Raw genomic sequence first — 13,100 nt, forward strand, 5'->3', positions numbered from 1 at the left:
ACTTTATGTTTCGTAATGTTTAATTTATCTATTTCTCTTTCGTCACAATGCTGTGCTCATGCTCTGGTTAGCTTTAAGCAACAAAAACCCTCGCTTAACATAATGGGTTTGGCTGAAAATATCCGTGTTGGTCGCCACAAACAAAACTGGAATTGTCCCGAGGTCTCCTTTTTAAAAACTCCCAGCTTTTTTGCCAAAATCACAGCTGGAGATTTCCCAACTTCTTGTGGAAAAATATCCGGTTTTGGTCGCCACAAACATGGCTGGAAATCGGAGTACTCCTTAAAAATATCCAGTTTCTGTCACGCTTACAAATGTTGGTCAAAAAAATGCAGTAGTTTCACACTTGCAATTGCCAAAACGCAAACTGTGCTCACCCGTTTGGCAGCCCATGTTGTCTGTAACTCCATCACCGCGCCCTCCACCTCCCGATGTGAAAGTCAGGTAATAAACACATACTGTGAACCTGATATGGCACGTTTTGTACAAATGGCAATATGGGTCACGTACAAACTTGGGGCGCATCTGTGGTTTGCAGAAATGTTAACTACTAACATTATATCCTGGCGTCTGGGCTGCTGTTCTTAGGTCACATAACCATGAGCTCCAGATGTTGAGAAGAATAGCAATCACATGCTTTACACTTCAAGGTTATACAGCTGCTTGGAGGTAGGACTCGGGGTGGTGTGCCAGCATGGTATCAGCCCATGCTGTGCAGTCTTTCAGAGCTATGTCCAGAGGCTACAAGTGGTAGAGCTGGAGAGCCGTCACACTTTGGTCTCATGACTGTATGAACTGACTTAACTACTGTGTGTAGCCTTCCAGGGATCTTATCGTGAGGCTATAGTGAACTCTTTCCCTCCGTTTAACAATGTTTTATAGACCCAGAGCTCTGAACAACTACTGTATGATGTGGCAAGAATTGCCAATTGATAAGGTTCTTCTGTGTTAAAATGAAGTGTGTGATATAATCGCAGTTAATGAAGCCAATATAAAGTTTGCAGTATAGTAAAGCAGTATTTGTAGCACGCTATATCATATCAGGGATCTAGCATTTACAGGTAGCACTGGGCAGAGTTGTAAACTTGAGACTTGGATGTGAGCCACACGCTGAGGTCACCAATGTCAGGACTTGAGATCTGACGTGGACTCGCTTGATGTATGAGATGTATTGTGAAGATTTCCAACAGAAAACAATTGAATCATTTCAATTAAACTTATGCTTGTGCTGATATTGTGGCCTTCCTGGGTAAGGCACTTAGGAGAACCTGGGAACATTTTGTACTGAGCTCTCCTGACCTTCCTCTGTTTGAGTAACCAGTGTCAAGTGTGCATAATTAGGTACACTCATTAATTATTTTTGTTGCACACATTTGTAGCACAGCTTTTTCATCATTAATCACGGCCTCAGCTTTAAAAGGATGATGTTCAAAGGCGCTAGAACTCCTGCCATGTTATCAGTGTGGTCATTATGGTCATGAATCAGAGACGGTAGACTTGAGTCAGGAGTTTTATTTTGTTTAGGAGAACTTCACTTGAAGCCAGCTCAGGCGGAAGAAAGACTTGACTTTGGATTGATCTCAAATCACTAAAGATTTGACTTGGCCCTCCCCCAAAACACTTTCAGGAGAATCAGGTCCGGACGTTGTCTAGAGTCTAGAGAGATTGTCCATCTCAGATGCGTTCTCACCTGCAGGAAATACTCCCCTTAGTTTAGGCGAATGGTTACGCCTGGGCAGGGTGTACAGGAGGAGTAGGACTCAGATGTAATAATGACTGTTTTTGCGTTCATATAAATACCACATGTAGTTGGACATATCTGCAATATCAACGAAACGGTGGAAAGCAAGCAGAAAAGAGCAGCTGCACTCTGTTCAACATCATTGATGTCATCGACATGCCCACTCCCGACCATGACCTGCTCTATTCATACGTCAGACGTTACACTTTGTACCAGGGGGCTGTAAGGGTAAAGTCTCCTTAATGTCCGGGCCAAATGATTTGGACATTTGTGTTCTCACCCACAGCTTCTACAGGTAATGTCCGGAAAGGTTCTGGGTAGCACACCATGTACGGCCTTTAAAACAACTACAGGATCTATCAATTATCGGCTGATTACTGATTGATTGTTGGCCCTATCGAATTTGTGAAAATGATTTTTAAAAAATTCCTTCACAATTCCCTTATACCCAAGGCCTTATATGTCTTGTTTTGTCTGACCAGTAGTCTAAACCCAAAGATACTCACTTTATTGTCATTAATCTAAAGAAACCGGCAGATGTTTACATTTACAAAAACTGTAACTATAGAATTTATTGACATTTTCGCCTGAAAAATTACTTCAACGATTTTTGCCAATTACTTTTCTGTCCATCTTGTAATTGATTTCAGCTCTAATTGATTGCAGTTCCAAAAAGTACGATGTCTGCATCCAGATTGTTTGTACCTCTGGGGGTTGTGCAGTACAACTGCATTTCTCCTGTGATGTGACTTGATGCAAAGAGAAACAGCGATGTGGAAAAAACTCATGACAGGAGACTTTGCTCACTGTACCGTGGAGGATGCCCCAGTTCTGTGTCCATGCTTATAGCTATAGCCATACACCAGTGTTTCAATTGTTATAAAAATCTGTAATAATCAAAGAGTCTGTATCAGAGAAATGAGGCAGTTGAACAGTTTTGTTACTGTGTCTTTATAAAAAACATTCTGTTAAATCTGAACCTTATCTCTTCCATTACAACGAGTGGGAAAGTCCTGAAAGCTGTATAGCAGCCAGTACACTCTGATAACAAAGTCTCAAAGTAAACGGGGCAAAAAATAAAAATAAAAAGGCACAAATTAATTTAGTTCTGTCTGTTGGTTCTCTGAGAACCACTCTTCTCTGTGGTTACTGCTCACACTACAGTGCTGACCCCGTATCCTCCACTCTTTCTAATGGGTAATGGCTTTTGCCAAGCCAGATGTTATCTCTCCCTGTATTACGTCAGGCAGGGCCAGAGGAATGATGGGTTCACCAGCCAGCCTTGTTACATTGTTGGGAAAAAGAAGAAGGAGGGGAAGGAAGAGCTCAGTTGGCAAGGTTTCTGAGTTCAGTGTGTGAGTCGGGGGGGGGGGGGATGACAGTCGGAAATAGGGCCTCACCGATATATCAGCCGATATTGGCCTATTACAGATATATTGGGATGGTTGCAAAAAATGTCATTGCGGCTGCAGTCGTAAGATAAACTGACTGTATGTGATTTAAAATGACTACACACACAACTGCCAATTAAACAAAACTCACTGCATCCCGTGTAGTCGAACCCAGAAAGATGGAAAGGTGCCGGGATTATTTCCTACAGGAACGGAGTAATCATAAAACCTGGAGCTGAGAGAAAGAAGCCAGAGAGGAAGAGGGAGGGCGCGAGGAAGCGGGAGAGTGTGTGAGTGTATGTGTGCTTTTGGCAGGAGCTCTGAACTTCTCAAGTCTTTTGTTGCCTGACATTCTCAGGTACCATGGTTACAGGTTAGCGGGGGGACAGCCCGGCTTTATCTGCCTCATTAACACTTTGTTAGATCGAGAAGACACCCGTGTTTTTGTTGAAGGCGTTCATCCACAGTGCAACGCAGACCTCCCTTAAGTCGCAGGGTGCGCCTCACTTCTGTCACTAGTTCAGCAGGTAGTGAGTCACTACAGTGAATTAGATTTCAGATGCAGATTAGGTCGCTAATTCAATGAGGAAGGGGGGCACTGAGGAGTCAATGACCTGCGGTATTCAATTATAAGGAAGGAAGCTCATGAATAACATCACATCAACAACATAACTAACTAATGAGGCAACAGAGTGAAATTCATGAATGCGTTCGAAAACGACTCAGGACTGAATGCTAAGCCTGTATTGACACTGTATTTCTATCGGCGCTCACCAGAACCCAACCTACCAATTAAAGTTATTAGACGAATCTGTTTTTATCCTGCTGTGACACCAGCTTTGTTGTAATTACACGCTTTTACATCTCCTATAAAGTGAACACTATATTCAAGTACCATTTTCTTCTGATAATGAAATTATCATGTACAAGATGTGCACTGTCAAACACAGGTTCCCTTTTTGTGATGCCAGTTTAAAAATTCAGAAACTTAAAGGAATAATTTGACATTTTGCAAAGTATGCTTATCCACTTCTTGCAGAGATGAGAAGATTAGTGTCACTCTCATGCCTGTCTGTCAAATATAAACTTGGAGCCAGGAGAAGGTTAGCTTAGCTTAGCATAAATACTGGATACTCGCTCTGTGAAAAGGTTATAGAGATTTACAGGTGCTTTTAAGGAGGATTTTGGTATCTTTGGAGAGAATAATGTTGTCAGATTTCTCAGGCCTGATAGCTCTGAGGTGGATTAGCTTAGCTCTGAGAGGTACACATGGCTGTTGGGCTAACTTAAGGACAACACAAACCCTCACGAACCTCTTTAAATTCTTTCAAGAGTGGAGCGTGTTGTTAGGTGCAGGTTCATTGCTAAATTAGTTGTATTCGGGCCTTACTTTAGCACTGATCTGTAGCTTTGCCTGCATATGGGCGTGCTTGTATCCTTTTGACTGTCCTTGTTTAGTTGCCTAATATGCGAGAAGACAGCACTTTGAGTAAGTGAGAGGAGGCGGCGCTGTGTGGGCACAACCATGCTTGTGTTGACTCAGGTCCGTGAGAAGATGATGTGAGAAAGTGCAGCTAGTATAGATGTATCGATACTGTGGAAAATGAGTATTTCAAATATTCAGAACTGATATGTATTGAAAAATGTATTTCTTTTTTTTTTTTTTTACAGTCAGGCTAGCTGTTCCCAAGGTTTCCAGTCTTTATGCTAAGCCTAGCTAACATCTACTGGCTCTAGCTTCGTGTTAAAGGGACGAATGTGAGAGTGAACTTCTCATCTAACTCTCAAAAAGAAAGTCAATAACCAGAAGATTTAACTTTTTCTTCTATCTTTTATCTTGCTTTCATAGCTATGTATGCACGCAGATTTTTGTGTGTTTATTCAGGGATTGTTATCAACCTTCCAGGTGCACTCACTTTGGTTTTCACCTCTTAATAAGTGGTTTTGATAAGACAACTAAATTGAAGGTTTGTCTCTAAACTGTGCTTAACCAAGCCTTCAGGGCATTGTTTGGCCTAAACATACATCCATATTAAAAGGGATAATGATTCCCTCTGCAAAAATAATAATTCACACCTACATAAACCATCACACTCATCAGATCATTAGCCGGGTCACAGTGCATTTAAACTTTCAGACCTTTCAACTGCTTTTCAAAGCGGTTAAAGAGACAAGATCAGCAGCATGTGAGCAAAAATGGAAATTAGATAAGAACAAAAGTTGATGCCAGTGGTCTCAACTTTAAATTGAGATGACGTTATTGAAGCTCCCTTTCTGAGACTTTAGACAGTGTTTATGTTGGATGTCATCATTTCCCAACTCATGTTCTCCAGCAGTGCTGCCACTATTGTGAGAAGAGGAGTTTAATCTGTGAGCACACACACCCGATGTAGAATTTTTCCATACAGTTGGCCCTAATATGACGTGAACATCACTGCCACCACCTTATGTCAATATGTGAACCCATGTGTGTTCCATGTTGCATTAGTACACCGGGTCAAGATGTCAACATTAGGTTGCCTCCCCTCACTTTGATCTGGATTGAGTTTTTGAATGCCGTTCTGGGTCTCAAAATAAAAGTGGGCCTCTTCAAGCATAAGTGCGGGTCCTGAGTGTGTTTGGGAGAGAGTTTGTGCGCACTGCATGAATCACAGTTGGTGGTGCGTCTTCAGTAGACAACTAGGTATATATCATTGAGGCCTCTGCCCATCTGCTAATCCTCTCCCACACCCCCGCCTCCCTCGTCTCTTTCTCCCCAGCCTAAGTATAATATCTAGTTGGTCTCAGACACATTCATCTGCCCCCTGAGTGTCTTCTTACAGATTAACAGTGGATGGAGTTGGGAGGCTGCAACTATTTCACTGATCACTCAGCTTTTAACTCATGCCGGATCTGTGTGGTAACAGCATCGTCGTAGACTTTGAGACCTGTGGGGAAATTTGCGTTCAGGTCTTCTACGAGAAGCGTAGTGATTCTTCGCCGATGATCCAGTGCTCAGGGGACGCTGTGGTGACTGTGGTTTGTCCGGGAGATGCATGAAGGAGCTTTGGTATGTTCCTGTACAAAGCCCTTAAACACAGAGATGAAGAGGAGGACATCCAGGTACACACACACACAGTGGATCGGTGTCACTGGTCAAGCGGCGGCATGACCTGCTGTTTGTTTTGATGTTTCTGTTAAAACCGCTATTTGTTGTAAGCAGCGTAGAAGAACATATGCTATGGATGGGACTCAGGGTACCCGAGATTGGCCTTTAGGGATAGATAAAACGACTAAAACTAACTATTGATGATCTTTTGCAGCCAGCTCCAGTAGGAAATGTCTTGCTGGTAACTGCCTGGTTCATAACATTTTCCTCTGCGGTGGTTGTAATACTATTGTTTGAGTTTCAAGAATAGTTGAAACGCTGTGGTGTGAAGCAGGTGACGGTGTTTGCAGGTTTCCCTCTTTGTGCTGGAAGGGATTAATGGGGCTAATCGCTCGTGGGTCACATACTGGAGGAACAATAAGGCGTGAGGCATTAATTGAAAATTCCTCCAACACAGAACTTTGTTTCAAAAGAACAGTGATAAAGGATGAGATTGTTTTATTGCTTTAATTTAGCGTTGGCAGACTGTAGCTGGTGCACCTCCATACTGTAGTTTCTCCAAAATTAATTTAGTCGTTTTTTATTTATTTATTGAACCCTCTAATCCCTTTGATTTTCACAGTCTAAATCCTGGATTAAGGGGTTACAAGCTTCCTTTTAGGATATTTGGAGTTTATTATTTTCAGAGAAAACTGCTCTAACTGAAGTAAAACGGACAACTTAACACTTTTTGATTTAACCCCAATGTTTTTTCCACTTGCTTTTCTTTGTGAAACTACGATTGAAATAATGTGTGTACAAGCACTTAATTACTGCAAAGAGCAGCTTTGTTTTTATCATCCCTGGGGAACAGTTTGCTTAACAGCTTGAAATTATTAAATGCAAACATAATAGAGGCATGAACGCAAACAAGCTGCTGTCCACTGCTCATAATAACAAACATGTTTCTCTTTGTCCACAGTCCCAGAAACCCTGGATAGAAAGCACTTTCACCAAGAGGGAATGTGTGTACATACTTCCAGTGTCAAAGGACCCCCACAGGTATGTGCTTAGACGTACTGTAGTGCGCCTTGTGGCGATAGCCATGGAAACGCTGTAATTGCACGGTGTGTGTTAAAGTAGGCCCAAACCCTAACCACTACTCTCCAAAGAGTAAATGAGTCTGTTTCTACATAATTTTAATGTTTATGTCTGTCACAATGATTACAGTGTTAAGTGAGAGGGAAGACCAGTGATGAACCTGTTTATCATATCTTCTCCCAGTCTTAGGGATTGGATTTGAGATTAATTTCTTATCAATCTGTCATTTAGGATGTTTGGATTTCTGAATCCCATTTTAAATCATTTGTTTCCCTACTAGCTGTTATTTTAATTTAAAAAAAAAAGATTATTTTTCTGTGTGTATGTGTATGTGAATAACTGATGTGAATGTTCTCCCGTCAAATACAGAGGGATTTTTCTGCAGGCTTACTGGAATCTTACAAAGCAGCGTTAAAACTGTATGGAAGGCGTCTTATTGGTCGGCATGCAGGCCACTCATTCACAATGTGCCATGTTTGCATGAGAAGCCCACACGAAATATCTCAATTAAAGATACAGCAGCTTGTATGAAAGTTGTCCAGTAGTGAAGAAATAGTCAAAGAAAAAGAAACCTTTTGTTTATAAAATTCTTGGTTATTGAATGTCAAGTAGTTTCTCACAATTATGGGATTTACTATTTCACCACCTCCTGTTTTTGTTGTTTTTAGTTACACTTTCAAGAAGTCACATTCCTTCCTCCCTCTACTCTTTCCCCCGTGTTTTCTTTTGCATCAATTATTTGCCACTGGCTTTTCTCCCCTAACTACGGTACGTGCTGCTGCTCTGTGATGATTCGGAGGTGTTAGTGAACATGGGCCCTTTTAACACTGGGCCAAAGGCCTGCATGTGACTGCGATCAAAGTGAGAGTCCCCTCGGCAGGTTTCATCAGGCTCTGTTGGTTAAAGGCCAATCTGACTGGGCTGCCTGCCTAGCCGACAGATAACCTTCCAAAATGTCCTCAAATGTCCACTCAGAACTTCTTTCTAACCAGGAGAAATAAGACTATCAGACTATCTTTGTATCTTTACAAATGTATCACATGTATGTGGTCCTAATGTGTTTACATTTAGATTAATGATTGATAATGCTGCTGTGAAATTCCTTCCAGATGCCTTCCAGGATGCCAGATTTGCCAACAGCTAGTCCGGTAAGTATTTGTTTCACCCGTTCTTTGTGACCTGACAGGATTAGCCTGAAAGAATACATGCTAACCAGTTACTTTACACCAGAAAAGGCCTGCAGGCAAAGTCTTTCACAATGTAATTCCGCTGAACAGCAGCCCTCCTGAGGAAACAATTAACTTCCAGGCTTTGTTTGTCAGGATGCACATTCTCGCCTAAGTTCATTGAAGGAGGTGAAGAAACAGAGAGGCTTAGGTTGGTCATTAATTGTAGTGGTAATGCAGTGTTGAGGCGCATTTAATGTAAAGCTCACCTGCAGACTTGTGTGTCAACCCTTGTCATCATGGTTGGTTGTTGGTAGGATAAAAGTTTAAAAGTGAAAAGTTATTTTTTCTTGTAATTATTTATTTAAATGTAAAACCACAAACTTGAGTTCTCCTTGGTTTGTGATACTAGGTTGGTTACTGCTGTAGGTAGTAAGCTCGCTCAGTGAACATGCTAACATCTGCGTCTCTTTTTGTTGGCGGTGCTCTCCAGACTCTTTGAGTTACTACAGCTCTGTGCACAATATATATTTAAAAACATTTCTTAATATTTACTATATATTGCATTAGTAAATATACCAAAAATATATATCAGTGTTGCTACTTTCTTACCAGAAACCCTGATTGGTGTTTTTGTGATGAATGTCATTTAGGTTCTTGTTAGTTTCTCTGTGTGTTGCTTAGTTTTTGCGCTGAAATGAGGGGTCCATATGTAAAATGAATTTCTTTATTGTTTGCTTAAGGGTACAAGGCATGAATATTCATGAGATTTGGCATGGGGCTCTTAAATGTGTCATAAAATGAGCTTCATTTAAATGTTATATTGTCAGTATTCAGTTTTATCTGCTGTGTTGTGCAACTTTGTAACATCACTGCTGGTAAGATAAGAAGAATTGAATAAACAAATTATTGTATTATCAATTACAAGTGATTCTGTTCACCCTCAGGTGCTGCTGTGGGCGGCTGGTCCGGCAGCATGTTGGCTTCACAGCCAGCTTGGCCACGAAGTACTCGGACGTGAAGTTGGGTGAAAACCCCAACCTGCCCGCGGTGGAGGAGTGGTCGGTGGAAAAACACACAGAGGCGAGCCCCTGTGATGCCTATGGTGTCATCAACTTCCAGGGAGGGTCTCACTCATACAGAGCCAAGGTAGGCTTGGCAGGGTGATGTGAGGAAATGATCTTACACAGTTATTGTACTGCATTTCTAGGTGTTTTCCTCAATGTAGATTGTGAACAATGTAGATTATTAAAATCTGCTGCCTAAACGAAGAGTTGATCAACTAATTAGTCAATGAACAGAAAGTTCATGACAGCTATTTTGGTAATTTATCAATCATTTCGCTGATTTTTCAAATAAAAGGGTTTGTTGGTTTCCGCTTCCTATGTGAGGTTTTGCTGCTTTTCCCTGCTGTGTGCGTTCACATGAACATGCTTTTCTTGTGTGTGTCGGGCAGTATGTGCGTTTGTCCCACGACTCGCGGCCAGAGAGCATCCTGCGGCTGATGCTGAAGGAGTGGCAGATGGAGCTTCCTAAAATCCTCATCTCTGTCCATGGAGGAGTTCAGAACTTTGAGCTGCACCCTCGCATCAAGCAGGTTGTGGGCAAGGGCCTCATCAAAGCTGCAGTCACCACCGGGGCCTGGATTCTCACCGGAGGGGTCAACACAGGTATGTGGTCATAAAGAGATTAGTTTAGTCATCCACGTGCCCCCTGCTGGGTGTGTTGTTGCTGGGAAATTGTATAGTTAAGAGAGGTTCCAGGAAAGTCATAAGATTTCTTGTTTGAAGGATTATACTATTTCTTTATTATCAGAATGGATTTTTTACTAACCTTCAAAGGTATTTAATGATGGTTTTCAGCTGTGTTTCACCTCAGCAAGCCTAAGAGTAAAGGAAACTAGACTGTTTACCTCTTTTGTAGGTAGATGAAGAACACGTAATCAAACTGGCTTGTAGCTCTGTCACAGACTCACAGATTCACATTCAGTATTAGTAGCTGCTTTATTTGTGGATGTGGTTAAGCTAGTTATGTAATTTTCTACCAAAAAAGGAAAAAACCAAAGGCATAAATCTCTGCCTTGGTTTTACTTTCTTTGTCCGTAGGCGGCACAGATTTGCTTGAACCTACAGGACTAAAAATCCTGGCACTGTGGCTCTGCAGGCTAAAAAAAACTAGCTCAAACTGGTTTTAGGTGCTTGCATCAATGAAATCAAAATCTCCATCTTTATTTGAACTGAAAAATGACAAACAAGAACTGAAGAAATGTAATAAAATAAAATATTACAGCCATGATTACAACGTGTGGATCTTGTACTTTATGAGTGTTGTAAACAATTGGTATTATTGTTTTTGAATAGATATAGCAGCTAATAAGTAATTACTTTCCACCTCCTACAGATTCCCTAAATGAACACTCTCTCATGCTTAAATTGTACAGCCACCATCCGTATGATGCGCTGATGTAGCAGAAGTTGTAATACCGGGCTCAAAGCGTGTCATTTGGCTGTGTGTAGTGGCCCAGGTGTGTCTGCAGCCACAGCGTGGCGTTAAAGATGGTGTGGTCTGATCATAGTGTTTAAATCATTACTCACAGGGTCAATTACCCAGACCAGTGATTACTTTTAATGCCTCCTCTGGCACCCTGGCCAGTTGGGATGGTCTCCTGGCTCACAAATTACTGCTGAACCCATGAGATCCATTAGCTGAGGATTGTGGTTCACAAGCAACCCCAAAGACTAATGTACTCAAAATGTCTTGCCCTATATGTGGCATTTTGGTCACAGAAAGTTCAGGTGTTTTGGCTATTTCTTTTCACATACATGAGTAGTAGGACCTGCAGTATTAACCACACTTTTACTGGTCATAGATTTGTACCGAAATATACTGTCCGTACATGCAATGGAGCCAGTTTTATTATTCAGTCACCAAAATTTTAAGTGAGGTATGCCAAAAGGTTAAGTAGCAATAAAACTTTACACTCCAGTCCAAGTAAAAAAGAAAGTTTATTGATTGTTTTAATGCATCCTTCCCGAAGGTGTGGCGAAGCATGTGGGAGACGCTCTCAAAGAGCACTGTTCAAGATCATCAAAGAAAATTTGCACTATCGGGATCGCACCCTGGGGAGTCATTGAAAACAGGAATGATCTCCTCGGCAGAGATGTAAGACAACTCTTACAGTCTTTTTTGTAATTGATCTTGGTACTTTATTGGTCATTATGACAGAATTCATTTTTCTTTCCTTTTACCCCCTCTGTCCTCTCCTCTCCGTTTACCACCTCCTCATGTCCACCCTGCAGATTATAGCTCCTTATCAGACGTTGCTGAACCCTCTGAGCAAACTAAACGTTCTCAACAATCTGCACTCACATTTCCTCCTGGTGGATGATGGGACGGTGGGCAAGTACGGCGCCGAGGTCAACCTGCGGCGGGAGCTTGAGAAGCACATCAACCTCCAAAGAATACATGCACGTGAGTACAACCAGAAACTAACACTTCCATACGACCGTTTTCTCTGCTTGGATTCCTGAGAAACAGGAGATTATGTGAGATCAATTTAGATCTGCTGAAACAGTCTGGGTATCGTCTTCCAAGATAATGCAGTGACATCTTTTGTGTGTCTTAGAAAGCCAAAAACATTGCCTCACTTATATACTCATCTCCTCCTAGTCAAAATACCACATTTGATCCATTTAATTACTGAAATCCATAGCGTCATGTGAAAAACATTTGGCAACTTGAGTTTATTTTTGTCCTGATGATTATTCTTAGTGGTCACTTTATTGCGTGAGGGCTTTAAATCTGGACATCAGAAAGATTTAACTGAACTTAAAATGTATGTCAGTGCCTCCAATCCAAACTAATTGAGTGCCCAAACTTCACCATCAAATTTAAGATTAGATTAGATTCAACTTTATTGTAATTGTGCACAGTACAAGTACAGAGACAACGAAATGCAGTTAGCGTCTTACCAGAAGTGCAAAAAGCAGTAAAGTGCAAAGAATGTACAATATAAATAGTGCAGCAGACAGATATTACAATATGTTCAGTATATAAATAAATTAAATTTTGTGTTTTGCATTCTTTATTAGTGATGTGCATTTACAACAAACAACAAACATTAAATTGTCACTTTTTAAGTTCTCTTAAATGTTAAATATTGACCAATATGCAGAAGTGAACATGAGGGCACAAAGAGGGCTCGACTATTCTCACGTGTTTCACTGTTCATGCACTGACGACAGAGGAAGAAAACAGGATGGATTTTTTTCACCTGATACCAAGAACTGATCATTACCCGCATCTCGTGGCTGATATCGATAAGATTACTGATAATTTCACATTTTTGTATTTTAAAAATAAGTTCATAACCTGTAGTTGATGCACACCTGAGGGTAGAAAGGCTAAGATATAATGAGCAAAGATGGATGATGTAGCATTCAGTAGTTCTAATAAGATTGGTTGTGTTTAAACACTTGTTTCCTTCTCTTGTAAACCTTGTTTTGCATGCTGCTCTTGTCCTTGTTCTCCTCCTTCTTCCTCTCTGTGTTTTTTGGCAGAACCAACTGTAAAGGTGCATGACACCACCTACTGCATAAGAGTATGTTAATGCTGTGCTTAAAGGGCAACTCCAC

The 13,100-nt window shown here is 41.2% G+C and overlaps 1 protein-coding gene across 3 annotated transcripts in view; it reads left to right on the top strand.

The window, feature by feature from the left end:
* trpm7 (transient receptor potential cation channel, subfamily M, member 7) overlaps positions 1 to 13,100 on the top strand; it is a 40,890-nt gene that overhangs the window by 2,779 nt on the left and 25,011 nt on the right. For all 3 annotated transcript variants that reach the window (XM_073464879.1, XM_073464878.1, XM_073464881.1), the window contains exons 2-7: positions 7,182 to 7,261; positions 8,410 to 8,448; positions 9,414 to 9,615; positions 9,923 to 10,136; positions 11,504 to 11,628; positions 11,766 to 11,937. In XM_073464879.1, coding sequence (XP_073320980.1) covers positions 7,182 to 7,261; positions 8,410 to 8,448; positions 9,414 to 9,615; positions 9,923 to 10,136; positions 11,504 to 11,628; positions 11,766 to 11,937 — 832 coding nt within the window. The remainder of the gene's footprint in view (positions 1 to 7,181; positions 7,262 to 8,409; positions 8,449 to 9,413; positions 9,616 to 9,922; positions 10,137 to 11,503; positions 11,629 to 11,765; positions 11,938 to 13,100) is intronic.

Source organism: Pagrus major, chromosome 4 (genome assembly GCF_040436345.1).
Source record: "Pagrus major chromosome 4, Pma_NU_1.0".
Lineage (NCBI taxonomy): Eukaryota > Metazoa > Chordata > Actinopteri > Spariformes > Sparidae > Pagrus > Pagrus major.